The sequence below is a fragment of the Bacidia gigantensis genome, assembly GCF_019456465.1.
Source record: "Bacidia gigantensis strain McMullin 20006 chromosome Unknown contig_231, whole genome shotgun sequence".
Lineage (NCBI taxonomy): Eukaryota > Fungi > Ascomycota > Lecanoromycetes > Lecanorales > Ramalinaceae > Bacidia > Bacidia gigantensis.
In genome coordinates this window covers 294927-321947 of record NW_025408598.1, presented here as the reverse complement: position 1 = coordinate 321947, position 27021 = coordinate 294927, and the positions used below count along the sequence as shown (strand labels likewise).

General features: G+C 47.4%; 10 protein-coding genes across 10 annotated transcripts; 4 read left to right on the top strand and 6 right to left on the bottom strand.

Annotated features, from left to right (window-relative positions):
• Window positions 1–141: 141 nt before the first annotated feature.
• KY384_004094 (uncharacterized protein) lies at window positions 142–596 on the bottom strand (the record flags this gene model as incomplete). The annotated part of the gene is made up of 2 exons (XM_044812600.1): window positions 142–236; window positions 386–596. 2 exons carry the CDS (start codon window positions 594–596, stop codon window positions 142–144), a joined length of 306 nt encoding a protein of 101 aa, XP_044670020.1.
• A 527-nt stretch (window positions 597–1123) lies between these two features.
• Window positions 1124–3161, top strand: KY384_004093 (uncharacterized protein; the record flags this gene model as incomplete). The annotated part of the gene is made up of 2 exons (XM_044812599.1): window positions 1124–1201; window positions 1245–3161. The coding sequence occupies 2 exons, from the start codon at window positions 1124–1126 to the stop codon at window positions 3159–3161; spliced, it is 1995 nt and encodes a 664-aa protein (XP_044670019.1).
• Window positions 3162–4340: 1179 nt separating this feature from the next.
• KY384_004092 (uncharacterized protein) lies at window positions 4341–7939 on the top strand (the record flags this gene model as incomplete). The annotated part of the gene is given in 2 exon segments (XM_044812598.1): window positions 4341–7556; window positions 7574–7939. The coding sequence occupies 2 exon segments, from the start codon at window positions 4341–4343 to the stop codon at window positions 7937–7939; spliced, it is 3582 nt and encodes a 1193-aa protein (XP_044670018.1).
• Window positions 7940–8520: 581 nt separating this feature from the next.
• KY384_004091 (uncharacterized protein) lies at window positions 8521–9130 on the bottom strand (the record flags this gene model as incomplete). Its single annotated transcript, XM_044812597.1, has 2 exons — window positions 8521–8941; window positions 9090–9130. The coding sequence occupies 2 exons, from the start codon at window positions 9128–9130 to the stop codon at window positions 8521–8523; spliced, it is 462 nt and encodes a 153-aa protein (XP_044670017.1).
• A 173-nt stretch (window positions 9131–9303) lies between these two features.
• Window positions 9304–9741, top strand: KY384_004090 (uncharacterized protein; the record flags this gene model as incomplete). The annotated part of the gene is made up of 1 exon (XM_044812596.1): window positions 9304–9741. One exon carries the CDS (start codon window positions 9304–9306, stop codon window positions 9739–9741), a length of 438 nt encoding a protein of 145 aa, XP_044670016.1.
• A 333-nt stretch (window positions 9742–10074) lies between these two features.
• KY384_004089 (uncharacterized protein) lies at window positions 10075–11147 on the bottom strand (the record flags this gene model as incomplete). The annotated part of the gene is made up of 4 exons (XM_044812595.1): window positions 10075–10710; window positions 10766–10985; window positions 11033–11071; window positions 11122–11147. The coding sequence occupies 4 exons, from the start codon at window positions 11145–11147 to the stop codon at window positions 10075–10077; spliced, it is 921 nt and encodes a 306-aa protein (XP_044670015.1).
• Window positions 11148–11559: 412 nt separating this feature from the next.
• KY384_004088 (uncharacterized protein) lies at window positions 11560–13356 on the top strand (the record flags this gene model as incomplete). Its single annotated transcript, XM_044812594.1, has 2 exons — window positions 11560–11725; window positions 11792–13356. 2 exons carry the CDS (start codon window positions 11560–11562, stop codon window positions 13354–13356), a joined length of 1731 nt encoding a protein of 576 aa, XP_044670014.1.
• A 3906-nt stretch (window positions 13357–17262) lies between these two features.
• On the bottom strand, window positions 17263–17734 carry KY384_004087 (uncharacterized protein; the record flags this gene model as incomplete). Its single annotated transcript, XM_044812593.1, has 2 exons — window positions 17263–17316; window positions 17537–17734. The coding sequence occupies 2 exons, from the start codon at window positions 17732–17734 to the stop codon at window positions 17263–17265; spliced, it is 252 nt and encodes an 83-aa protein (XP_044670013.1).
• Window positions 17735–18607: 873 nt separating this feature from the next.
• Window positions 18608–18964, bottom strand: KY384_004086 (uncharacterized protein; the record flags this gene model as incomplete). Its single annotated transcript, XM_044812592.1, has 1 exon — window positions 18608–18964. The coding sequence occupies one exon, from the start codon at window positions 18962–18964 to the stop codon at window positions 18608–18610; it is 357 nt and encodes a 118-aa protein (XP_044670012.1).
• A 3230-nt stretch (window positions 18965–22194) lies between these two features.
• KY384_004085 (uncharacterized protein) lies at window positions 22195–23304 on the bottom strand (the record flags this gene model as incomplete). Its single annotated transcript, XM_044812591.1, has 2 exons — window positions 22195–22556; window positions 22974–23304. 2 exons carry the CDS (start codon window positions 23302–23304, stop codon window positions 22195–22197), a joined length of 693 nt encoding a protein of 230 aa, XP_044670011.1.
• Window positions 23305–27021: the final 3717 nt, after the last annotated feature.

The following is a 27021-nucleotide window of genomic DNA, read 5'->3' as shown; positions in this document are numbered from 1 at the left end:
AATCGGAAGCGATTTCTGCTGCTTCTAAAGGCGTGAAATACGGATTTAGCCCATCATTTCAATTCTTCATCCTGCTATTCTTTCACCAACTGACGCCATTGCCGTAATAGTACATTTGCAATTCTGTGCCATCACAACTCATCACTTCTTCTGCTGCGGCGTAGGTGCACTCAGAATGGGCTCGTCTTTCGGGATATAGTTCTGCTGCTCAAACAGATATCCACGTATCTTCGTATCTTTCAATGCCGCAAAATATCGTTCTGCGAGTTCGAATTAGCAAATCTGGACCTCAATCTTCAACCACCGCTATGGCCTTAAATGCTTCGAACTTCTCGCGATCTTTGTATGAATGAATTAAAGCGGGAGGTACCTCTTAAATGCCCACATTTCTCCAGATGGTTGACCCCTTCGCGGTAGTAGCACTTCCCCAGCTCGTCCCTTATAAGCCTCGCCATCATTGCCTTCACCCATTGCTCGCGTATGATTGCGTCCTGTGCAGCTTTGAGAGACGGTGTGTCATCGTAATCTACGCCGTCGAAAGTGGGAGGTACTTTAGGCTTTTGAGAAAGGAACATTGGGGATTCAGGTGTTGGCATCGTGAAGAGCTTTGGCGACAACCAGACACAAAACACGATTTGAGGCCTTTTGATATCCCTCTGTAAGCTTCACATGAGCAAGTCGTGCAGTCAGAAGCTCTGCTTAAAGCGAAACGAGCGATTAGAGCATCGCGCCAAGCTCACTTGTCTACATACCTCATACTTTTTGACCCCCTGCTTAGAGGGAGCTAGCGCCTTTACATACGAGCTAAGCTTTGTATGGCCTGGTCTTCGCGCTAGCCTGTCTAGCCTGGGGACTAGCACGCTTCAGGAGGCAGAAACTCACGACACTGGTTTTATATCTTTCGGACGCGACGATTGGATTTCGTTATTCGCAGAACCTCGGCATGGATCTCATTTGCCATACCCCATTTCTCCTCCAAGAAGGCTTTGTACGGTCTGAAAACCTCGTACTGGCCTGATTTGATCTAAAGCTACTGCACTACTGCTCCAATCCTCCGCGATGGCCTTTCTCGGCGGAGCAGAATGCTCAACAGCAGGCAATCCTCTGACGCAATTTACGAAACATGTACAAGATGACAAGTCGTTACAGAGGGATCGACTCTTGGGACAAGGGTCTCGAGGGGTACAGGAAAGCTTCAGGAGTCAGACGAACGATACAGGGCAGGATGAAGTGAGCTTTTGAAGACTCCAAGCTCTATCATCACTTTCCTGACCATATTTAAGATGATGCAGAATTTCCTCCAGGAGAACAATCAACTTTCACAGGAGCCAATTTTAGAGCCTTTCGCCCTCGAACAGATACGGAGAGACCTTGATGGCTACCGTGTGAGCTCACCTAAGGTAGACACAAACGGTTGGGCTGCAGAGTACGATCCTGGTCAACAGGACCGATTGGACGCGGCATTCCAAGCTTCAAGAACAGGAGGCTTTGTACCACAGGGCTTCAGTCCGTCAGAATTTCAAAAGTTCGAAATGATTCAAAGAAATGCGCATCAACGAGTCGGTAGTCCCAATTCCCGGCCGGGCATTGGAACACATGGATTTCAGAGACCGCTGGGCATAGGCTTTGGGATGGGCCTAGGGTCAATGGGCTCGCAATATAGGCCTATGAACATGCAACAGCAACCTTCAAGACGGGCTGAACAGTCAAAAGGGAAAGGTCGCATGGTTGAACTAGACGATACCGAGTGGGAAAAGCAGTTCAAAGAGATGGATCAAGCCGACCAAGGTCAGGCCATCGACACGGAGGCAAGAGCGGCTATGGAGAGAGGACTTAATCAAATGGACAGGTCAGTTCTCTCGGATTCAGAAACCAATCTTGGTGATTTTGAATCAATATGGAAAGGCATCCAAGCTGAAACGGCAGCAAGCAGAACCCTGAATGGTATGCGTAATGGCGAGGAGCTTGGCCTACACATGGGGGACGACCTTGATGGTATCCTCAACAATGTAAATACTTGGGATGCTTTCGACGGCCACTTCACGGACCACATGCGAGACCCGCAGTTAGGAAATTACACGTTCGAAGAAGATAACCCGTACCAAGGCACGGCGAACCCGTACGAGGAGGGCTTGAAAATTGTGCATGAAGGAGGCAATCTCAGCTTAGCTGCTTTAGCCTTTGAAGCAGCAGTTCAGCAAAGACCAGACCATGTGGCCGCTTGGTCATCACTGGGCTCAGCCCAGGCACAGAATGAAAAAGAAACACCTGCCATCCGCGCTCTGGAGCATTGTATCAAGCTAGACCCAGGTAATCTACCAGCTTTGATGGGCCTAGCCATCTCCTATACGAACGAGGGTTACGATAGTACAGCATACCGGACACTGGAGCGCTGGCTTAGCACCAAATATCCGCAGATCATCCCACCTGGAGGCCTCAGCGCCGATACTGACCTTGGCTACACAGACCGTCACATCCTGCACGAGAAGGTCACGAATGACTTCATTCGCGCGGCGCAGCTTTCTCCAGGAGGCGAGCATATGGATCCTGACGTGCAAGTCGGACTTGGTGTACTGTTCTACGGCGCAGAGGAGTATGCAAAGGCAGTGGATTGCTTTGAAGCCGCGTTAGCCTCTGCAGAGGAAGGTAGCACAAATAGCGACTCGCAAGCACACCTCCTTTGGAACAGACTCGGCGCCACACTTGCAAATTCCGGCCGGAGCGAGGAAGCTATCGATGCGTACGAGAAGGCGCTTTTGCGAAATCCAAATTTTGTGCGCGCGAGGTACAATTTGGGTGTCAGCTGCATCAACATCGGAGTGTATGAACAGGCCGCGCAGCATCTCCTTGGTGCGCTGTCGATGCACAGGGTCGTGGAAAGGGAAGGACTGGAGAGGGTCAAGGAAGTCGTTGGTCGAGAAGTAGAGGAGCAAGAGGTCGAGAGGATGGTGGCAATGAATCAGAGCACGAATCTATTGGAGACATTGAGAAGGGTGTTCCAGAGCATGGGGAGGAGAGATTTAGCGGATAAAGTAGAGGTTGGCATAGATGTTGAGGCATTTAGGGGGAGTTCGATTTCTGAGGGTGAAGATGGTGTTGGAGATTTGCGTGCCAGATTACGCATGGATAGAAGCAAGAACAGCGTTTTGGATACGATATGAATTTCAAGATATACTAATGAGATGGTATGTTATCCTGGCCAAAAGTCTCACCACTCCTGCATTTGGCAACGAAATCTCAACTCTTTGTTTCCGAGCCGTCCAATCTGTTACATGGATTTGACCTCCAGATTGACCACAATCTTGGACGTACGATTCTTTGCTCCTTTCGGATCTCTTCGTCAAAGGAATGTTGTCGAACGGCTCATGGTGATCTGAGGAGGCCACCTGATTCCTCCGACTGAGCATCAACGATCAAAACACACCTGCCGCACTACCTTCACTTCAAAATCTGCTACAATGACGACTAGAGATTCACTGTTCTGCATAGCTTCAAAAGAGATACTAGCTGCTAGTAAACTCGGTTTCATGATAACGTTTGCCGCAAGAGCTTCCTTTGTTTGGGTGTTGTCTAGTCTTGTCGCCCCTTTGTACTCTGCTATTCCATTGTTCTGCCTCTGCGAATAGCAGCCTTAGCCTGGAGGCCACGCATTTGGAAAGAAATTTCCTTTTAAACCTTGCGTTGCTATGGATCATTCGCTCTGTTTTACGTTTAAAGTAAAGCAACTGCCTTTTTCAATCTTTCTTCAAGAAATGCCTACTTTGCGACTATCTATTCGCTATACGCGTTCTTTAACACTAGGCTTTACGAAGATCGGTAACACATTCACTAAGTTTGCCTCAAGGCTGCCTTTGCCTATTTCTGAGTGTCTTCCTCTCTCGTGTTCACTGTTCACATGATTGGAATTCACGTTCAAGGTGTCTTACATTGTCACCAGAGCACGTTGACGGCGGTGGCGACGCGTGTAACAATGCAGAGTGATTGTGATTGGTTTGCAGAAGTGTTGTATGCTTGAGTGTCTGTTATTCCACAGCTATAAAGGCTTCCCATTGTCCTGCAAGTTTTTCTTCCTTTCCAACATTGTCCGAACTTTCTTTGTACCATCCATATTCAACCCCAGACTCGTACGACCATACCAGCTTAAGCACCTATCTCTTGTGCTACTTCACATCACAAAACCAACGCCTTGTCGATCTTCCTCCTTTGAACACCTCCATTACATGAGAATAATCATTCTTTCTCTTCATGACCGCTTTGGATTTCGGCCATTCCCTTTCTGGCGACAAAAAACTATCTGATCACTTCTGATCGATTCTGATCTGACACTGAGTGGCATCACCATGTCAGAGACCCTAGGACAGGTGCTTTTTATTGCTGAGCTTGTATTTGTTTGCTGTTTTTTTGCCGTTGGAGCATACCGTGCCGCGGTTGAAGCGTTCCGAATCGGACGTAATACACAGTCGTTTGATGAGCTCGCTGTTCCGGTATGGACAGATCTTCTGGAGTCGGATTCAGGTACCGAAGAAAGCAACACTCAGCAGTACCAAAATGTCCAGACCATGACTGATACCGGCACACAAACAGACGCGGCTCCTGTCGTCAATGCTCCGGTCGACCAAGAGCCACTTTGGCGTCTTCAGCTTTGCAACAAGCTGGATGCCATAATAGCTAGCAATCTGCAGCTCCAGGCCACTGCTGCCGCCACGTCAGCCCAGGCAAGTGTGATCAATCGGCAACAGCGTGAGCTGGACGAAGCGAACAGAGTCAACGCGACTTTGACTGCAGACGTCAATGAAAGTTTAGCGACAGCGAGCCAGCGTGCTTGGAAAGTGAAACACCTGGAACTCGAAGCGGAGTTTTCAGGTAACCAAGCCAGTCGCTGGCGAATTAACTGCAACAATCTCGTCCACCGATTGGACAAGTCCAAACTGGAAAAGGAGCATCGCATCATTTCCGGTAAGGAACTAAAGACTTCACGGGAACAATGTGAACAGGCGCAAAATACAGCCAATGAGGCGCAGAGACAGCAAGCAGAAAGTGAGAAGAAAGCTGAAGCTCGGTTAGATTCATTGAAGGATCGTATTACTGAACTAGAGGATGAGAAATCGACTGCTCTTGGCCAGAAAGATGAAGCTCTGCAGCAGCTAGAGACTCGCTCGAAAGAGGCAAAGGATGACGAGGCGGCACATCAAAAGGCCATCGAGATAGTCAAAAATAACGCCGCCGCAGAACTCGCAAAAGCACGGTCTGCTGATAACACAGACAATGATGTACTGCTCAGGGACAACAAGAAGCTCGCCGATGAGATCGATTTGCTTAAAAAAGAGCAAGCAAAGCTCGCTTCCCAGAACTCGACAGCCGAACAAGAGAATGCCGCGCTCGAGGCAAAGAATAAGGAATACGAGAGAGGCATCGCTGAGGGGAAAGAGTTGGTCGCAAGCCACGTCAAGACGATCAATGATCTAAAGCTGCAGAAGAAGGAGCTTGAGAATGCTAAGGAGGAGTTGGACGCAGAGACGGAGGCGTTGAGAGGAGAATTAACGGATTCTAAGGCAGCCAAAGAGAGGGTCGAGGCAGAATTGAAAGAGCTGCAAGACCAACAGATTGCGTCCAACGAAGCAAAAGAAGCCATGACAAGGGAATTGAAAGAGCTTCGTGAGTTCAAGGAGCGCCGAGAGCAGGCGGACAGGACCTTGAATGCCAATGCCGGTGCCTTTGGCGATAACCTTTTTGCAGATGTGCCAGATACAACCGACATCGCAGACACCCAGGACACGGAGTTTGCTAGCTCTCAACTTCAAACCCAGCCTGATGGAGTGGTCGGTACCGAGGTTCGAGATTCATATGATCCATTCAACCCCGACGCTGGCTTTACAACAAGCGCTGCTGATATCGAGAACACGGAGGCTGCTGTTCCTCAAATCCAAGCTCAGCAAGATGGAGATCCTGAAGTTGATGCCTGGGCAGAGGAACTCGCGGCTGGAACTTGGGCTCACACAACCGACCATACTGGCTATATGGACACAGACCCTACCGCACCAACCAGTCAAGATCAGCCAAATGAAGCCTCGACTTCTGATGCATACGATCCCTCCAATCCTACCGCCAGACAAAATGAAGGTAGCGCTGGTGCTGGTGCCTTTGATCTAAGCACCGTGGATCGTAACAAATTGAAGGGCACTAATTGGGGTTTAATTGATGCCGGTGTGAGGTTTAGCAATGCAAACACAGGTGCACCTCAGGATTCCCATCACTACCAGGGCAATCAGGCCGATCACCAAAGCATTGAGGCTGCCCAGGATGCTCATCCATTGCAACAGGCGAATGATGATAATGATGCAATGGACACTTCGGAGGGTCCTGCAGGGCTTGACGAGCAACCAACATGGTCGCATACCAACGCTGCAGGTGGAATTCCGGGTCTCGTGGGAAATGTCAACCCAGGGCCAGGGACAGGCGGAAGCATTCATGAATTGTTGGGATCCTTGATACCGCCTCGTGGTTCAGAACATGGGCCACCATCCAGAGAAATAACTATGGATGACCGACACAATGTCGCTGACGTCGTCGCACAACTGTCGTCTCAACCGCCAACAACCTCCACCCCCGCGGGCCCTTCCAACGCTCCTTTTGCTACCCGACCTTCGGAACAAGCGCCTGTAGACGTCCCAATGAACGATGCCGTCGTAGCTCCGAGGACGAATCCTATCCAAGGGAGGCACATAAGGACCCCACATCTTCCTCGCCAGTCACAGTCCGTCGGCGCTCCTGATTTGCCTGATCAGATCAACCAAGGGACACAGATCCCAGGGCTAGTCACGGCGCCCGCTGTGACAGCCCAGGCTAATCAGAGAGTACATCGCCCATCACCGGAGTTTGATCCCGCTACGGCGGCTCGGATTTATGGAGGAGCACAGCGCCCACAGCATCCATTACCGCTTGTTTCTCCCGCGACAGCTGCCCAGGCTGATCAAAGAGTACATCGTCCATCACAAGAATTTGGTGCCGCTGCGGCGGCTCGGATTTATGGAGGAGCACCGCGCCCACAGCATTCATTACCGCTCGTTTCTCCCGCAACAGCAGCCCAGGCAAGTCGCGGGCCACTTGGCACAAAACCTTTCCAGGATTTCAATCTGCCAATTCGACCGACACAAGTCCCGCAAGATCAACAATCTGGACATGTTTCAACGACCGGCTTGATCAATAAGTCACTCAAGCCGACAAATGAAGGAGCACAAGGCTCAGAACAAAAGGAAACACCTGTCGAAAAGCCTGTTATGAAAAAGAGGAAGCCGCGCGACAATCCGATGGTAATCAAGTCCACGACAGCTTGTGGCCGAAAGGATCAGACACCGGCCAAATCTCGGACCGGTGATGAGGGCCAGACAACAAAAGAGACGGCAGCTGCTCAGCAGCCTGCCCCTCAAGAGTCTACCCCCGCCGAACAGCCCACCCCCCTCAAGAACCTGTCCCTGCCCAACAGCCCATCCCCGCTCAAGAGTCTGCCCCCACCCAACAGCCCACCCCCGCTCAAGATTCTGGCCGGCCTCCACAGCGTACCTTGGGGAAAAAGCGTGCCGCCGGAAAACAGCGTGCCCCCGCAGATGAGCCTCCCCCTCCTCAACAGCCTCTACCCGAGTTTGAACACACAAGTGCCCAAGCTGCAGTGAGGGCCATGGTCCCGGTGGACTGGGCCCTCCTTGGTGACGGCACGGATGAAGACGGAAAGCCAAACACTGAGACGAAAGATGATAATATCGGTAAGAGCGCTAGACGCGCGACGGGAGCGGTTATTGACGATGATCAGAATGATGAGATAGCTCCCAAAGATGGAGAGGGCGAGGCAAAAGCACCCTCTGCTCAAGAGAAGGTGCAAGAGAAAGCGCCTGCGAGTGATTCAGGAGAGGAGGACGACATCACGGATTGGTCGATCGATTAAGGAGATGCACTGATGAGAGTGTTCTAGCCCCCTGGCGACAGGCGAGCTGCATTCGGAAAGTGCGAATCTGCTATTAAGAGATCCGCCTACGTATTGTTTTGGGCCAAGTCGACTGGTGATGATTGATTTATTGTTCTGTTGATGGAGGAGGAAATTTTGGAGGCAAGATGGGAGTCAAGTCGAGGGAAGAGTCGCTGACGCGAATGTTCTAGGAGCCGACGGGAAACTGCCTGGCCTCTGCATTCGTTGAGCACTCAGACCTCACTTGATCATGACGAGACTTGCTGATAAGAGTGTTCTAGCAGCCGGCGAGTAATCGCCTGGCAGACTGCATTCGTAAGGTACTCGAGTCTTCCCTGACCTGTCGAGGATCGGGAGCAATGGTGTTTATGCTTGCTGAGGAGACGGTGATAATGCTGTGGACATGTTCGAGCGAGAAAACTGCTCACATGAAGCTCAAAGGAAGTAGGAATGGTGCGGTCGTGTCTTGAAAGTTTTTCAGAGATCATGCTTACGTATGCATTGAATCAAAGCATGCCTTACTTTTACTAACCATGTTGATCGCATCCTTTTGTTCGTCATCATCGCGCTCTCATATAACTCCCCAAATGTCTCTCAAAAGCCTCACATCTCACCGGCATCTCTAGCTGATAGAAAGGGTTCTTCGTCACATAATCCGCGTACAGTTCATAAACCTTCTTCATAATAGTCTCCACATTAGGCTGCTGCGGCTCCGTGAATAATAAGAATTTCGTTCCTGTGAATGTCTGGAAGCATGTCAGGCGAAACGTGCCAGCTTCGAGGACTTCGATGCCTGTTCGGTCTCTCGAGGGGATGTTGAGGGTGGAGGGGGTCAGCGACTTTGCGATTGCATGGACGCCATGGAATGTACCGGCAAGGACAAGCAGGTCGTTCACGGAGACTTTTTGGAGAGTGGAGGTGAAGGAGCGGTTGTAGACTAGGCCGCCAGCTTTGTTGATTATTATTAGGGAGTGGACAGTCCTATAGGGTGTTAGTTGAGAGAATGGGAGATGAAGAAGGGGGAAAAGCCTGTACATGATTGAAGGAGGTAGATAATGAATAAGGAGTAAAACAGCCTTCCTACAAAAGAATTGCCCTATGTAATAATCATTTCACACCATATCTCTACAGATCATCTCGAGACGCACTTGAAGAGTTCAATTGAACCATAGATTGAAGTTGATAGTATAGATAAGATTAAAAACAAACTCGAGAATGTTTCGAAACGTTCGAATTTCCTAAAGCAGCCTTGACCCACTTTTAGACTTAACTCATCCTCCGCTTCTACTTCCTTTCCTTCACCCAACCCTCTCAGGCGCATTAACCCATCAACTCCCCAAACTATGTCCCACCTCATCCCCTCCCGACAGCGCGAAAAACCCGGCGGCGACGAAGAAGCCACCACAAAACTCGAGCTCGGCGAATTCAAAGACATACCCACCCTCACCCTCTCCGAAGCCCGCCTCCTCATCAACGCCGTCATCGACCATCGCAAACAGTCCCGCCAGTTCAACGAAACGGAGACCCTCATCAAAACGCAAGACTATCTCGACGTGTTCGCGCGGTTCAAGCAGAAAGAGAATATTGAGGCGGTGGAGAGGATGTTGGATCAGAGAGTAGAGCTAGAATTCTTTGAGAGGAGTCAGTTGGGGAGTTTGTGTTGTGAGAGTAGTGAGGAGGCGAAGCTGTTGATACCGAGTTTGGCGGATAAGATTGATGATGCGGAATTGCAGGAGTTGTTGGATGAGATTAGTAAGTTGAGGAATTTTACGGAGGGGTGAAGGGGGAGGGAAACGGGATTTGACTATGGGTGAAAGAATCGTTTGGGCATGGCAGGCTGGCTCAGGTCTGAGTGCTCGCGGCAAGTGAATGACGAGTAGGCCAGATGATTCTGTGGGACGAGATACGTGCTGAGGTCGATCGATCGTTCGATGGAGCAAATAAGACCTACACCAGGGCAAGAGGTCTCTCAGTATGGACGCAGATGAGAAGAGTCGGGAAGAATGTGGCCTATAACGAATAGGTGGTCGCTTTTGGGTGCAAAAATGAGATTTAGGCTCGAGGTGCAAATGCAAGATAATGATTATACTAATCGCTCGCTGAATCGCTATCAATCACGATGTGTCCATGTTGTCCGTGCCCTCATGCTCCTTGTCCTTCTTCTCTTCCTCCTCTGGCTTGCTGACCGGAGCATCCACACTTCCACTAGCTTCTCCATCTCCACTCAGTAGCGGCTTGTCCTCCCCAGCCTCTTCTGGTATCTGTTCTAACGTTGGTTCTTTCGCAGCTTCTGCTGGCTTATCTTTATCTTGCCGTGCCTGTTCTTCCTCCATGCTCATTCTCAACGCTAGGGCGAGCTCGGGGTCTGTACTTGGATCCACGCCGAATTCAAAGCCACCTCCACCTGTATCACCACTAGCTCCTGCCTCGGCGTCTCCATCTCTTGGTGCGACTCCTTCTCCTGCTAATATAGGTGTTGAGACAAGGTGATCACTGAGTAAACTTGGCCCCGGAGGTATGATTTCGAGATGGGATCCTTCACCACCCTTAATATTCTCGTGGAAAGCTTCTAGCTTCTTCGTGTTTTCCGGATCTAGGTCGCCGAAGGCAATCAAGTCTATCGAAATATTGTTCTTCTTCATTTTCTTTGCAAGTTTCACCAGGCTCTTTTCATCTTCTTCGATGCGTGAACATATAAAAACGATGATCCGCTGTCGTTGTGACTTATTTTGCCGGTGTTTGAGAGCTAGCTGTGAGTCCATCAGCGTGCCATATCATGGCTTTACGACCTTGGAGGCAACGTACCCAAGCGACCTGAATGGCAGTAGTAAGATGTGCCCGCCCTTTCGTCTTCGTTCGATGCATGCCATCGAGTACTTTGCCAAAGTCTGTTGTGAGAGTGACCAAGACTTCTGGCCCTTTTCCGGCCATGTTCATGAGACCAACTGATGATTCGGGGTTTGCTTGTGTTTTGGCGGAAAAGATCATGTTCACGGCGTCTGCTTGCGCGTCCCATCTCGTGGGGCTAGATGGCGTTAGTGGGAGCCAAAGCAAGGGACAGAGGCTTTATACACATAATCGCCATTTCTGCTACTCTCACTGTTGTCCACCCTAGAAACGTAAGCCGGTTAAGCTCAGAAGCAGACATCTGGCGAGCTTACAATATCATGGTCGCCTCGAGCACCATCTTGACGTTCTGCTACCTAGATCTAAAAACACTGGAAGCTAGGAAGAAATCTGGTGGACCGAAGATAGTAGAGTGTTTTGCATGCGGAGAAAGTTGTAATGCTCAAAATAGAGATGATGGAAAGCTATTGCACACGGCTTTAAGGCTCAGAGACGGATTTAAGAGGTCTTGGCGATATAACAGCCTACAATGCCGTGCTAGGGCGTAGCCGGACAAATACACGCAAATGTAGCGCATTGCCATGCCATAAGTCTCCTGGTACACGATTTCAATGAGGTGCGACTTTTGCCATGATCTGGTCTGCCCAGACCAAGAAGAACCCGTGGACGGCACCGAAGATGTAGGCAAGCCGATCAGGGTAATTGTGTCAGATCTTCAAGAAAACTGCAAATACTGCTCTCTTTTACGCAAAATGGTGTTACACTTTGCTCCGGACGCTGTAAGCTCCGCCCAGCAAGCCAATTTGTCGCTCGAATTTGGAGACATGACCCCAGCGAGCGTTGAGGTCTATGGTGATATTGCCAATGACCTTGGAACGACCTTAATTGCACGATTCTATATGTATCTTCAAACAGAATGTTCGTAACGAGATGTGCTCATGCCTTTGCAACGTCCTCTCAATTAGCCTGACTCACGAGCACTAGCACAATGTTTGCGTTCATTGGGATGTATGGGCGTCCACTCCACTCGCTCAGATTCGCAAGATTGCTTTGATTTCATTGAAAAGCAACTTGAAGGATGCACTAAGTCTCACAAGAAGTGCTCAACACTCTTGCAGACGTTATTGCCCAAACGTGTTCTCAACATTGGGCAAAACGACTCTGATCCGATCCGTCTTCAAGACTTGGAGGGCTGTCTTGGCTCTTATGCAACCCTCAGCCATTGCTGGGGTCAATTTCAACCGATCAAGACTCTGGATGCTAATTATGCCGAGATGACTCGGAGTATCGCTTGGAGAGATCTTTCAAATGTCTTTCAAGATGCAGTCCGAATCTGTCGTAGACTACGACTCCAGTACCTCTGGATTGATGCTTTATGCATCATTCAGGACAGCAAGAAAGACTGGGAGAGAGAGTCTTCGAAGATATGTGATTACTACGAAAATGCTTACATCACTATCTCCGCTGCTTCTTCTCCTAACGGTACGATACCATTCCTGACAGAAAGGGATCCTAAATGGCTAGCCCGGAGTTTTGACTTCCGTTGCGAGGATGGCAGAAATATAGACGTATTCGCCCGTCGAGATTCGGGAAGTTCAGTGGCTAATCACATTGAAGACTCGGGCCCTCTGGCGTCTCGAGCATGGGTCTGGCAGGAAACCCTGCTTTCGAGCCGAGTCTTACATTACACAACCTCGGAGCTCATTTGGGTGTGCAAGTCAAGTATTATTGCCGAAGATTGCATTGCTCCTCGCGGTATTTACTTCTTGACCTTACCTCAGCAGCTGCAGCGCTGTGCGAATGAAGATAAACCGTACAATGGCTGGCATAATCTAATCAGCACGTATTCTATCCGACAATTGACGTTTGAATCTGACCGCCTACCAGCGCTCAGCGGCGTAGCAGCCAAGATTCACTATTTGTCGGGCTCAAAATATCTTGCAGGAATGTGGTTGGAGAATCTACTTTTAGACCTCTGTTGGTCGGTCGACTACCAGATCTCTGACGCGTCAACGCTTCAACCAGCGCCAACAGAGTACATAGCCCCATCTTGGGCCTGGCCTACCGTTAGAGGCGCCATCTGGTCTCCCGACAGCGATCAAGATCGCCCTTTCACGCCTCTCGCCCAAATTGAGGAAGCCGAGTGCAAAGTTTCCGGCCTTAATCCTTACGGACAGGTCGATCAGGGCCATCTCGTGCTCAAAGGGCCTGTCACTTCCATTACGGTTAGGTGTAAAAACCCAGAAGACTGTTGGACGTACACCATTGGAGACAATCCCAGTACGGTTGAACCCATGACAGCAGACTGTACGCTAGTAGAATTCGAGGGATCCGTCAAAAGGGCAGTGGAGACTGATGGTCTGTCCCCGTTTTCTTTGGCACTTCCATGCATTTTGCTTGGCTACGATCAGAACAAAGACGACTCATTTTGGTATGTTATGGTCCTCGGTAAGTTTGGTACCGACAAATACTGCCGTCTGGGGATTGCGATGTTGGAAGATGATGAGTGGTTCTCGGCTGCGACTGAAGAAAAGGTCTGCATTGTGTGATATCAAAAATGGCTACGCCCCTGCTACATATCTACGCCCATTGCCAAGTTTCAAGATAAAAACAACGGAAATCGCTCCTTGATAAGATACACGATGCATAGAGAAATCTTGTGAGTTGCAGATTTCATCTCAATGAGCCTCAAATGTCATTAACCTATGGCATGCCGGCTAGGCTAGATCTGGACTGGGTTCCTGCGCGGCTGGTAGCTGTCATTCCACCATCAGCTCTTTCGCCATGTGTACGCTGTTCTGGAACAGCTTCGGATTCATGTTTCCTCGGCAATGACGCTTCACTTTTCGGGAAGTGGCTTAGCTTTTTGCGAGCTAGACGTTGGGTAGAGGTTTCCAATGCAACACAATAGCCGCACCACTTCTCCGGGCAAAGCTTTCAGCATGTTCAGGGTCAAATCAAAGTAAGAATGCCGTCAATTATTGATTATCGATCTTGTACCTATCCGCTCAAGAGACTCATGAAAACCTTATCCACAACGCCTCCATGTACAAACAACCCCCGCAGACTAAACTTATCCCATCAAGCAGCGCGAAAACGAAAGGTTTCCCTTATTCCCTTCGAATTCAACACTAAAAACCTCCCGTCGCATTATCCCCTTTTCACCAGTACGAATCAACCGAGCATCACAGACGGCTGCCTGCTCGAATGGGGCGAGGAGAATGATTTCGGTGCCCAGACATAGGTTGACGTTTTCGGATCGATGAGGAGTTGCAGTGAGGAGCTCGAGCTCGTCCGAGAATCCTTGGGCTGCTTTTTCGAGGAGGAAGATTCAGTGGGGAAGGCTGAGGAGAAGGGGTTGGAGTAGATGGATTGAGATTGGCGGGGCGTTTTTGATGACGATGGTTTTGAGGAGGATTTCTTTTGGGACTTGTGGGAGGTGGAGTTGATGGAGGCGGCAGAGGGGTAGGCGGCGGCGAAGGGGTTGGAGTAGATGGAGTGGGTTGTGCGTGTCATTGTTGTTTAGGTGGTGGTGTATGGGATGTGGTTGAGTTTCGAAGAAGTCTGTGTTGGTTGATTGAAATGGAGAGCTCTGGTTTTTCTTGGATAGAAAATTGGGAATGCTTGATTCGTTCTGAAGAGGATTGGATTGACTTGGGGTGATATGAATTGAATTGAACTGAAATGATTCCTCTCTCATGGAGAACGCACAGATATTATATACACCAACCCCTCCATACCGCCCTCCCTACCTTTGTGACTCACATTACCAGTTCCGTGCCCATTACAAAGCTATCACGACTTCCAACGCAAGATGAAGCAGGTTTGACCTACTACGCGGTCTGAGTCACGTTGCATATAGATCTTAGCGTCATCAGGCGTAGTGCGGAGTGTGACCGTGGCGCAAATTACGACACCATTGGCCAATCAAAAGTGTCAACTCACAGCTCTATTTTGTCAGCGAGGGCGGAATTATTCCTTTGCTGACATATTGAATGCCCCTCCCGAGGGTTGGGTAATCGGAAGGTGGCCACGCTAAATTTATAGGGAGAAGATTGGGGCATGGTCTACCTAAGAGGCAAGCCTTATAGGGCTTTCAAAAACAAGCGCCTGCCTAGGTTTGGACCATCTTACCATGTCAGAGCTGCTAAAGTCTCCGACCGATGTCGGCGGCACCAACATGGCCGGTACCAGCCGTTGCAACCCGCTTCCTGTTTGGACGTCACTCGATACATCAATGCAATCAACCAACAGTCTCATCGACTCAAATACATACTTTCAGGTCAAGCATCTTTATCAAGGAATTGCGAGGAGGTCTTGTGCACTTGTTCTGAGTGAACGTCAAGTACATCGCGCGCCTGCATGTTAATCAAGGGGTTGATAACCTTGGGTGCTTACTTCTACTGCATCGCTTGAACTTTCCTATCACGGACAGCTCAGATGCTCGGCCTACTCAATCACAGAGCGCAGGTGAGGTCTCACACGTGCTAACATGCAGTTGAGATTGATTGAATGAAGCGATCACTGCACTCGTGGATTCATGGTTCTATGAATGGCTACCTCGAAGGCCTCTATCATTTGTTCTCCAACACTAAAGGTGCCCGAGAAGTACAATCGAAGACCCTGTACAGTACCCTTTTCAAAATCGACGCTCTGCTCCATGCATAACCCTATCAATTGAGCTGGTTCAAGTTTCTTCATGTCACCAAGACTATGTCTCATCTACCATCTGCTTGATGTCTGGAATGGACTCCTTCACATCGGTCCTGCAATATTCAGTGCTTGATTTCGTTAATGCTGGAATATAATGCCTTACTCATTTTGATATTTCCCTAGCTGCCCAAAGTAGGTATTGCTTTTATGCTATTGGGGATAACACATATGACTTCTTCCAACTGATCAACCATTATCGCGAATTCCACCGGGGCTTTCCCGTTGGTGATATCAAGGGTAGGTACTAGTTGATTAAGTCTGTTAAGTCCTAAAGCTGATATGAAAGTGCAACCGCAAGCCTGGGTTAAAAGCGTAACGGAGCCGTTTTGCAAATCTATGGCGGTGACCCATCCTCGCTTTTTGAACCAGAGTATCCCCAGATTCGATGACATTTTTTTCTGTATCTTGGGGGCGAAAGAGATGTGGTAAGACAGATTGGAGCAGGGTTTAGTATGGTAGTACTGTGGATTTGAAAGATTTTATATTGCTATGTGACTGAGTTGAGATTGTTTGCCCGGTCGTGACGAGTTTGCAAAAAGCCTTACTCCTGAGCACGGCTCTTGGAATGGAATGGAAAATGAAAACAAGTGCAGGATGTGGTACAAACAAACATGTCTATCTTCTACCTGGTTCGATGCATTGGCCGACGACTATATCATTGCCAGACCGCTAGTTTTGGTAAGCAAACAGGCATGGATTTGAAGATGAGGGTACAATCGGCGACGAGCATTCAAAGGCTAACATATTCTGTATGCACTTTCTTTATCCTCGCGAGATACAACTTTCCCAAAATCTGCTCTATAATTGACAAAGTCCACCAAATGTCGCCTCCATCATGCGTCCACTCGCCTCTGCTCGTTCCCCAACCCAATCAAAATACGATGCTCTCCCTACGACAATCAGCGCTTGCCCCCCCCCCACTACATTGGAAATTGACTCACTCATTATTCGACGCAGGCATGGCTACAATGCTGTCCGTATCCACATCCAAGGTCCCTTCTTGAACATCTACCAGAACCTCGAACTCCACTGGGGCTCCTTCGTGAGTAAGATGGAGCGTTGGTATCAACTCGTGTAGCCTGCTTATTCCTAACGTCACCGTGAAAAGACAGTTACAGCCTTGCGCTGACATGGTGATATATCCTGTGTTCAACTCATAAGAGAGGACGGAGCCGGTCATTTGGAGTCGGTCGCTGTCAGCTTCTGATGACTGCTCAGTGGGCGTTGGCGGCACTTCCCAGGGTCGAGCGGCGCGAGAAAGTCCTTGCATGGGCATGGCGGAGGTGATCGTAGACTTTGTGTGGGTACTAGGAGATTTTTAGTTTCTACGAGGCTTGATGGAAGATCCTTGCGTACGCTTGCTGATTTGCGTACAACTTTGATCCTCAAGATTTTGTCTTGGAAGTTGGGAAGATTGGAAGTAGAGGGGAAAGACGGTCAGAGATTATTGCTTTTCTGCCTAAAATCATGCACTGACGGAAACCCGCAGCACTTCTGAATCATACCTGTGGTAAGCAAACACTTTTGGTATGTGAGACGCAAATTTGGCTGAAGATGAGGTCCAAGAAGTCTCACTACATTTATCGTTGACTACCTCAAGTGAATAAAGCTATGCTTTGACAGAATTCCGAACTATGCGTTACGATACCTGATCACTCAGAGGCTGGTATGCCTGAGTCTTAATAATTTTTGGTACTCGACTGTGATTTTAATGGAGAGAGGGGATCTCTGAAGTCATTAATTCATGTTTCGCTACCTGATGTGACTGATTGTGTTCGCCATTTGACAGTGGTAACCTTTCACAATTCCCGAATGAGCTTCGCAAGCCGATAACCTCCATGGTCTTCTTCAGCCCTGGCTCTGTGCAGCGCTAGGTTGGATTAGAGCTCAAACTCTGTAGTCATGAAGTACGGCGTCTTACTATTGTGCATTATGGTCCACAGGGTTCGGAACAGATCTTCTTGTGATACTGTCCGTCATCACAACCATATTGCCATTTGAAGAATCGATGCGTACTTCGAACTGCACTGGAACTTCTCGGGCGCTGGTGGGTGGAAATATGGTGGCAAAATCGTGAACATTCGCCATGATCCGCGTTATGTCGAATACGAAATTGCAATCCTCTGCCGACAGCTGGATATATCGTTCCTCCGAACCCACAATGAGAGCAAATCCTTTCTTATGAATGTGAATGATTGGTTGATATGGTGGCATGTTTTCTGTGTTTTCGCGATCCAAGAAGTAGTTCATCGGGGTCTGATTGGAGTGAGTATGTATGGATAGTGAGAACGGAAAGATTCTGACGGATTATGAAAGTTGGTCAAAGCTGCTGTCTTGGTTCGTAATTTGAGAAAAGTTTCTGCTCCTGGATATCCCTCTTCTTATATGAAGAGGAAGACGAAGGAAGCTCCACAAAAACAAGATTTTACTATTCTACGTGATTCCATGCAAAGTTGGATCTCCATCTCACTTTGGACCAAACAACAAACATGAAAAACCCTATGGTGGAATACAGGATCGGCTAAGGTCGCCCCTCTTTGTTGCAAATTGTAACCTAATTTGAATCCCAATTCGCGATAGATAACATCGATTCTAGCACGTTGTACTTGTTCTCATTCCACTTCCAGGCCGTGCGTTGGGTCTCTATTCCCTCGTTTTCAATCAAGTTTTCTCCGTACAACGTGAATCGGATGCTTGCTCCGGTCTGTGCTGTCAAACGCACATACCTCCCTCTCTCATTGGTTGGAGATGCCTTCTCTGGTCATTTTAGAACGTTTGATCAAACAAAACAACCCAAATCAAGCGCTGGTGTCATATTGGCTCTTCCAAGCATTAAGCCAGGTATGCAAAGACATGGAAAGAACTCCTCAAAGACTACTTTATTCGTCTAAATATGTGTTGATACTCCTCTCAGACGTCCGTCAGCCAAGCCTTGACCAAAATATCGAGCGGTTTATTCGGCTGCCCGTCAAGCTAGCCACTCATCGCTGTCAACACGTTGCACGTACCAAATCCAAGCAGTCTGATCAGTGCCTCTCAATGTATCAGCCTGAAAAGGAGACTACCTGACAAATGCCTTGCGTTCGACTACCCGCTCCTCATCTCTCGCCATATTGAGTGATCCCAACCCAAGACTGGATCGAATTCAGCCGTCTCAAGACAGATATTCCACACGACATCTTTATAGCCCTTTATGCTTTCGTAATCCATGCTGAAAGAATACGGGTCTGGATCATTCACGGGGATCTCTATCGTTACGCTTATATCCCTCCGGCCTGTCACCACATATAGCAAGAGTGATTGTAAAGTTCTGGGTGAAAGTGATGGAGTAAGGAATAATTTGCTATCGTCTTCTTCGAGGATGATAGTAAGTACGGATGTTTCTAAATCAATAGTCTTGATTTTGCCTTTGGCGGATTTGGTTATTGAAATCGGGTCTGCCATTAGGTGTAGTGCAAGTGGGAATAACTTCGGTCTCCTTTATCGAGTGAATGATGATAGATGAATGTTTTCTAATGGTATGATAAGATCTGGAACGGGAATACAAGACGAGAGAAAACCGCTGATTATATACCGTCGTGCCAAGGATGGAAGGCGCGATGAAGCATCTTGAATGCCTGGGAAAACTCGCTTAGATGGCGAGCCTTGTTTATCTCATGTTTGCTATATATAAGCTAATAAAAGCATACAATCAGTTTGCTACTAAAGGAAGTCCAAAATAGTAACAGCGTGTAAACAGGAGGTTCTATGAGGTTGGAAAACGGCAAAAGGCATCATCCTACATGGTCTGTCTCTGCTTGTACGCATATAACATACTTTCTAATCAAAGGCTGAAAGATCAGAAGTCCCTTGCACAGTAGCGTGACGATGTAGTCTCAAAATGTTTCTAGATGATTCTTTAGGTCTCCGCCATCAATACCCATACCCTTTTTTTCCAATTTTTCTTTGATCGGATTCCAGCGGATCTCGGTAGGTTCGAGCGGGATATACACAGCAATACTCAATTTGATACACTACAAATGGAGGATGGGCAAATTGCGAATTCGTTGATACCCTAATGCTTACTCTGTACGCCTATATAATCCATATATCAAACACTATACAAAAGATCATGTAAGGTAAGCATGCAAAATTACATATGCCCCGCCCCCAACGCCTCTTTCTTTGAGTCGACCTGGTCCATCAAAATTACTGCCTGTCCTGAACATGCTTTACTTCCCGCAACGTTGATTGTTGGCTTCTTCAATCACGGTGTGTCTTGCACTTCTTTATAATTCTCCCCTATTGCTTTGATGCTTTCCTTGTCCACCATCAATCCATCTGTGTCGTTCTCATAATTGATTGTGAACCATACCTCAGCTCCTTCATTCTCAAACGTAAGGGTAGGTAATAATTCGAAGAACTTGTTGTCGTCAAGCTGTACGCGGAACTCGCAGTTGCAGTCTTGTGCTGACAGTGTGATGTGCTTTGTTCTAAGTTCAAGCATTATTACCCATCCTCTCATGAATATGTCTGCGTTAGGACCCATCATTCCCGGAATTGGCATGACGAGAGACAATTAGATGGACTCTGCCGCAAGCAAGTATTGAGATGCTGAGTACGTAGGGAGTGTTTGAGCTTTCGCGACGCTTGATAGAGACTGCTTGCTTGATACTTAGTGCTTGAAATATTATCGAAATAAAGATATTGATTTCTTGAATGGGATACTCATGCATGGTTTCATGGCTGGGGAGGGGGTTTTTAAGTGCATTTCTGCTGAGGCTGCCGCCTACATAGGATGTACACGTTTGTTCAGTGGTATTTGCCATCAAGGCAGAAATGCAAATCCAATGCAGGACGTTTTGATTGCCTTCATTGAAAATACTACATGCTTGCATTTGGTCTCAGAAGACAAAGGAAAGTTTCCATGCAATGAAAATTTAAAATGTGTGTAGAATGGCCTGTCAACGATCTGGAATTGCAGAAATCCATTTGTCATGATTATGTCCAATCAAACCTCCTCAAGACTCTCTAAAGCATACATGCAGCAAAAATTTCGTCCACCAGCTTTGACGCTCTGATCAATCAAACGCTTGAAGTCTTCAATTCTCAATCAATTCCGCCCGATGCCTCGTTCGCCCTTGCCCGCCATTTGGGTGTAGAAAGCTGTGAACTAGATCCGATGACACAAAATCAGGCTCTCCTTCCCTCAAGACCCGGAAGAGAGTCTGGCCATTCACGAAAGTGGCAATTCCTATCCTTACATGTCTTTTTCCTCTCGCTACATCGAGGCTGAAGGACTGGATGATCGCTGGAGATAGTTGTGAGGTGCGTAGCGATGACAACCCTTCGCTGTTCTCAGGGGTGACGATCAGTGCCAAATTTTCGAAGTCGATCTCATCAATCCTGCCTCCAATGACAATAACAGTCACGCCATCATTTGTCGCCATTTCGGTAAAGTACAACAAGGCGTCAGAATATTTTGTTAAAGCGTGGAGTGATAGATGAAGATTCAAACTTCCGTTTCCAGTAGTAGTATTGCAATGAGCATCGGAAGGATTTATGTGAGGCTTCAATATATATGATGCACCTCTGGTTGTTTGCCTTCATGACGTCTTATGACAGTATGGGAAGCCTTGCCAAGGGTTGCAGGCAAACGGCATAGATCATTCACAAAAACACGCCGTCGCTCAAATGCAATGAATTTCCTTGCGGCCCTATCTAGTCCGATATGTTGATAAAGACTACTGCAAGGCTATAATCACCGTAGTTAAGGCAGCAAGCTAACGGATGCGTCACTACTCCAGGCAAGTAACACATCGGAGCAAAGCATTGAGGAAACCACTCAGCAGACCTAGGCGATGATGAGCAAAGGAATGGCATTTAAATCGTCTATTCTGATCTTTCAACAACATGAAACTGCGAGTCATTCAGATTTCCAGATTCCAGTCTCCTTGAAAGACCACATGCATCAATGTTCACCACTTTCCTTACTTAGAAAGTTACTCAAATATGAACCCGAATTGAGAGCTTCAAGGTCACGAATCGATCTCAAGTCGACATAAAGACTGGTAGGAGAGGCCACGACCGCGAATGATATCCTTAGATCTCCCGTTTGCCGCCATTCTAGCCAACATGCTACACTTTCCCAATAGTCGTCTTCCACCAGCACCATGAAGCTGGTGTCACCGTTGAGCGTGATGAGGGTGAAATATTTTTGGCTCGATTTGACGTCAATGACTTTGCCCTCCATTGTTACCCGGACAGGAAGATCAGGTGCTGATTGTAACGATGACATATTCATTGCGGTTAGTTTGTGTTGACCTTTGTGCTACTGATGACCGTCTGGATAATGAAGATGATTTTCTTTTCTTGATTCCTCGAATTGGTGCGCTTGTATGAGTGCTGAAAAATGTGGTTGCTGACCGTGTACTGCATAAAAAATTGGAGGCCTGAACCCCCTTTTTATGCTGACTTTGAAGGAGGCATTGCAGGATCATGAGCGCGGCAAAGGGCAGAAGGAAATTCAGGCTTTCATTCCTTACGATGAAACTCCTTAAAAAGGCAGATCCTCGTATGCAATAGACAGATTACTCCCCATGTATCCAAGGCTGACAATTACATAGTCGATTGAAGAGTATGCCACTCTGGGGTTCGAAATCTATCACTATCCATACTCGGCATGACTATTTATGCTACCACTCAATGAGCATGCCGGCACTCAGATACGGCGACTCAATATCTTTGATCGAATTTATGTCAATATAAAGACTGGTGTCTGTAATCTGAAGTGTAAATGACACCTGCGTCTGATCGTCCATTCGAGGCTGCAGATACTTTAGAAGCCTTTGCCATCGAACGCCATTTTTTTCTGACAACTCGAATTCGACGTTGCCAACGAGAATACCAAGATTGAATGATTCTTTCATTCGGTTGATGCTGACAACATAGCCCAGTATTTGTTGCTCACTTCGCGAACCAGATGGTGGGTGTGATACTGGAAGGTTCGCTATCATCTCTTCTAACTCTTTCAGGGGTGGCATCTCGCAGTTTGATGCTAACTGGGTGGTGATAGTGCGCTTTGTTCGACAATGGTGAAGAGCTTAGGCAAAGAATGGCGTGAGCAGAGTGTGCACAGAGCTGTACGAGAATGTCAGAACTTGAGACACATGCATCGCTTGAAGCTTGCCTATTGTGCGCAGGCAACTTTTAATGAAAGAGCGGCAAAAATGCAAGCAGCCAAATAATGGCCTCGTACGTCAATAATCGGCTGTCAAGGCAAGAATTACAGAGATGCATTTGAAGGTTCAAGAGCATTCCGCTGAGGCTAAAGACATGTAGGTCTGAATTACAAACATATGGGAAGAAAAGGACCGCTTACACAAGGTGAGCTTGCATGGTTGTGGCGAAACGGTATAGCCATCCTTCTAACTTCAAAATCAACTTCCTGCTCCCAAATCACTGTCCTACGAACCCATCATACTCCTTCCTTGGCCACCAACATCTTCGATCGACGATAAAATAACGTCGAACTTCCTTTTATTTATGTCGACATCGAAGCGAATCTCCTGATTATGTCGCTTACGGGTTACAAGATATGGGCGTACTCGATGGTATTGACGTTCTTGCAGAACCTGGACTTCGATGGTGGCATTGTAATTAGCGGCTGCTAAGGTGAAGCTACGTCTTGCGTCGTCAAATCCAATGATGTGGCCGTGGAAGTCACATATGCGAACATTGCCTCTTCCAAGGAACATCAATTGCTGCATGTTGGGAAATCTTCGACGAATGCTGAGTACCGACATGGTTGCTGGTGATTCTGAAAACAGGAATTTTTGATGAAGATACAGCAAGAGGAAAAAATGGGTGACCGGCTTTTTTATACCTCAAATTTAGGCACCTAGGCGCCATATGAGTAAGATCTTCACGAAAGGCCGCAAAGAAGTGTGACAAAGGCAAGATGAGGGCAATCTGATTGGCAGTTCTAAAATGCGGAAGAGCAAGAATCTTGAGCCATCAATACTTGGATCTGTAAAGATCATGAAGGAAAATACATTCTTCTATGCTACTCTGACTCCTGCGGGCTGATGAGTGTAAGGTAACAATGTTTGACTTAGCAAGATCGTCCTTCAAGATTGCTTCTAGTATCGTAAAATGGGTGTCGGGATCGGCTCCTCAGATGATTTTAATGACCGTGGTTGGACGATAGCCAAGGCGTGGTCCCTCGCAGCTGTCCTCTACCAGTCAAATACTCAGATGTACCCTCACCTAGCCCACCGGAATCTCTTATTGACCACACATTGACTTCAAGCTTGATATTATCAATATGCAGGTCGAATATGATTGGAGCTGTCCTTTGGCAACGATCATGAAGATAAGGTCTTAACAGATCAAATTTATGGGGCGTGAGATTGCAAATTATCTCTGTTGTATCATCACCGTTACCATTGAAGTCTGCTTTGAGAGCGAATCGCTTTTTGGGGCTGACATAGTATTTCATCATGTTTCCATGAATTTTTAGTTCGCGATAGGTTGCCGCATCGTGATAGGGAGGCAGTTGACTGTTCATTGTCGACGCTTTGAGTAAGAGTAAGAAGTCTATTGATATGTTCTCGGGTGCAGAATAGAGTGCTGAAACTCTCTCGAGGTTTTGAATAAGTTGCTGAATAGGCAACAAGACCGCTAAGCTTGACCGAAGTTTGTTGAAGCAACTAAGAAATACAGTTTGTCAATAACATCTTAATACCCATGCGCTATTGTTTTCTCATGTATATTCGTATAGCTCAAGTGGACTGGTTCTGTCTAGAAGAATCTCTCGAGCTTCTAGGTAATTTTAGTTTCGTCAACGCAAGGCAAGCCTGCAATTCAAGAGCCAACAAAGCTGAGTAGCTACTCGGTAGGCCGCTAGCAGCATGAACAATCTCAATAAAAGTTTTCCTCAAGGTGTATCTCACAAAATTGTTTGGTTTGCGCTCCAACGCAATCATTTAATGAAGTAAGTCATGTCAGAGGAGTCAAGGGCAGAGGCATTGACGTCTACATGATCTTACCGCAATCCATATGGTTTAACTGTTTTGCAGCTATTCCAGCTCAGGAGTCTGAGCTGCTGCTGGTAGTCAAATCATCGATTTTGCCGCTGGCTTTCAAGTTCGGGCTTGGAACTAGAACGCCCACGTGGATTACAAGTCTACATCTTGAGTATGATAATTGAGACAATTTACAACTTTGAACTTCATTGGGCTATCGCCAACCTGTGATGTCTTCCCAAAAGGTAATAAAGTCTAGATTGTGCGTCAACCCATGAAATACGAGGGCACATACCACTTCTAATCAATTGCCATTACTCACAAAAGGTAGGGACTTCATCCTGTCTTTCTCTCGTATCATCATAGGCTAGTAAAGACCAAATGGAAGCCCGTTACATGAATGTCGCAACCAAAACCCCTTCAAAAATTTCGAAAGTAGCAGTAAACCCTCAAGCCATCATAGACACAAATTCAATCCGTGGCCTGGGATATTTCTTCGCTTAGCTGTATCGACCCTTGAAGTCGAAGATATTGAGCTATACCTTCGTTCCCATTGGCGTCCCGAACTGACGTAAGCTCGATACGGAGGGCGGTTGTCTGTACTTTTATAGGAGTGTACATTGGGCAAGAGGACCAGCGGAAAAAATGAATCATCGCATGATCCGTCGTGTGACTTCCAAATTATATAAAGTCGCCAGTCATCCTCTGCACCTTTCCTAGAGGTCTTCGATGAGGCAAACATCAAGAGGTGTGGCATTTGCGACCTCAGGCCCGGCAGACTTAAGGCATGCGTACAGAAGACGGATATAGCAGTGCAAATACAGTGAAAATTGATGAGACACGCCATCTCATAGAATTCTCTGTTTGAAAATCAGATTCGAACTGAAGACACCCAATACTCCCCGACGCTAAATCGCAGAAGTTATTTTCCGTACTCAAAAGTGCCTAGGGTCCCGAATCACCTTTGAGAGTATCAATCAATCTCAATACGCATCAACCCGCTTCCGTGACTGCGCCAGAGCCTCTCATCATGTCCTCATAACGGTCACACACCTCGCAGATAGGTATGATCTGCACATCAAAATTGGATGAATTGGAAAGATCTATCGTGATATAGATCTGAGCATCAAATCCTGCGCGAGCCTCCCTTTGCTCGTTCAGCATCTCATACAGTGGCTCCGGTATATTGAGGAGGTCTATAGAACCATAATTCCCTCTCATTGGCCAGTAGAACCAGCAGCGTGGGTCGCGAACGAAGGCGATTGGTCGGTTGCAAAGTTGTCCGAACGTTTGTCGAGGATGACCTCCGGGGTGGGGATGTGGCATGTTTCGTTGGAGTTTGTGGTGTGTGATGGTCAGAGATAATGTTGGTGATTTGTTGCAGAAGAAGAAGTTGAAAGGAGAAGTGGATCTTTGGGCAAGTTATGTGTTCTTCTTGCAGGCGATGAGGCGCAGTTGAATAATTATTATTTGTCTACTGACTTCCTAAGAAAAGCAGCCTCATACAATCGTGAGTCATGAGAGATTGAGCCTAGATGCCTAAGATTGGCGCTGAGCTTCTACAGCATAAGTTCTTCCAGCCCATCTAATGCTGTCCAACCAGGCCAATTGAACACCAAGATCAGCGCCGGACGGCACGACAAGCCTGCCTCTCTGCCATTCCGCCTCGTCTAGCTGAAGTCGTGTGCGGCCTTGAGCAAGGTAATTCAGTAATATAAGAAAAAGAAAACGATGTTGTTGGCCCGAAAAATCATATGTGCCTTCGCTGTTGTCTCGGTCAAGTATTACGATTTTACGTCGGATATCAACAGAAAGGATCTCGACGTTGACGATTCCAGGACGTTGCAATACTGGGGGTGCAGCGGATGTTGGTGGCGGTGGCATCTTCAAGTGATATTGAAAAATTGTGTTCTTGACGGGTAATGGTCTGGTTTTACTTTGCAGGTTGATTTGGTAATTTCTTAAAATTCTAAGGGAACCTTTCAATTAAGTATTTTTCTGCAGCCTCGGGCTTTGGCACCGAGCGATAGACCTGTAGGCAGACTCAATTGCCTTGGAATCCTAGAAGACTCTAACAACCGGGCAAGAGGTCGCCCGGTGAGTAAAGTGAAATACAAAACACGATATAAATTCATACAAGCTAGACTACAACTATGAAGACGCTCCGTTTGCAAGAACTATTTGAGGGCGCGAGCACAAGAGCTTTCTAGTTCCATAGATGATAGTAGACCGGCAAGATAGTAGTGAGGTTGATGGTCCATCCTCGATTCGGGCAATTGAAGAACGTATCATCATCGGAAGCCAAATCAGGGGCATATAAAGAGCATGATTGTAAAAGAAACATACGCATGATTCACGTAAAATTCATCAGATAATACCTCTCAAACTATATCTATATCGCTAAAGGAAGGCAGGAAACACAGATTTGACATAGAAATGCCCAATTATCGAGAAAGTGCCTTATCTGGATGTTTGCCAGTTGCTTTGATGCCTCTC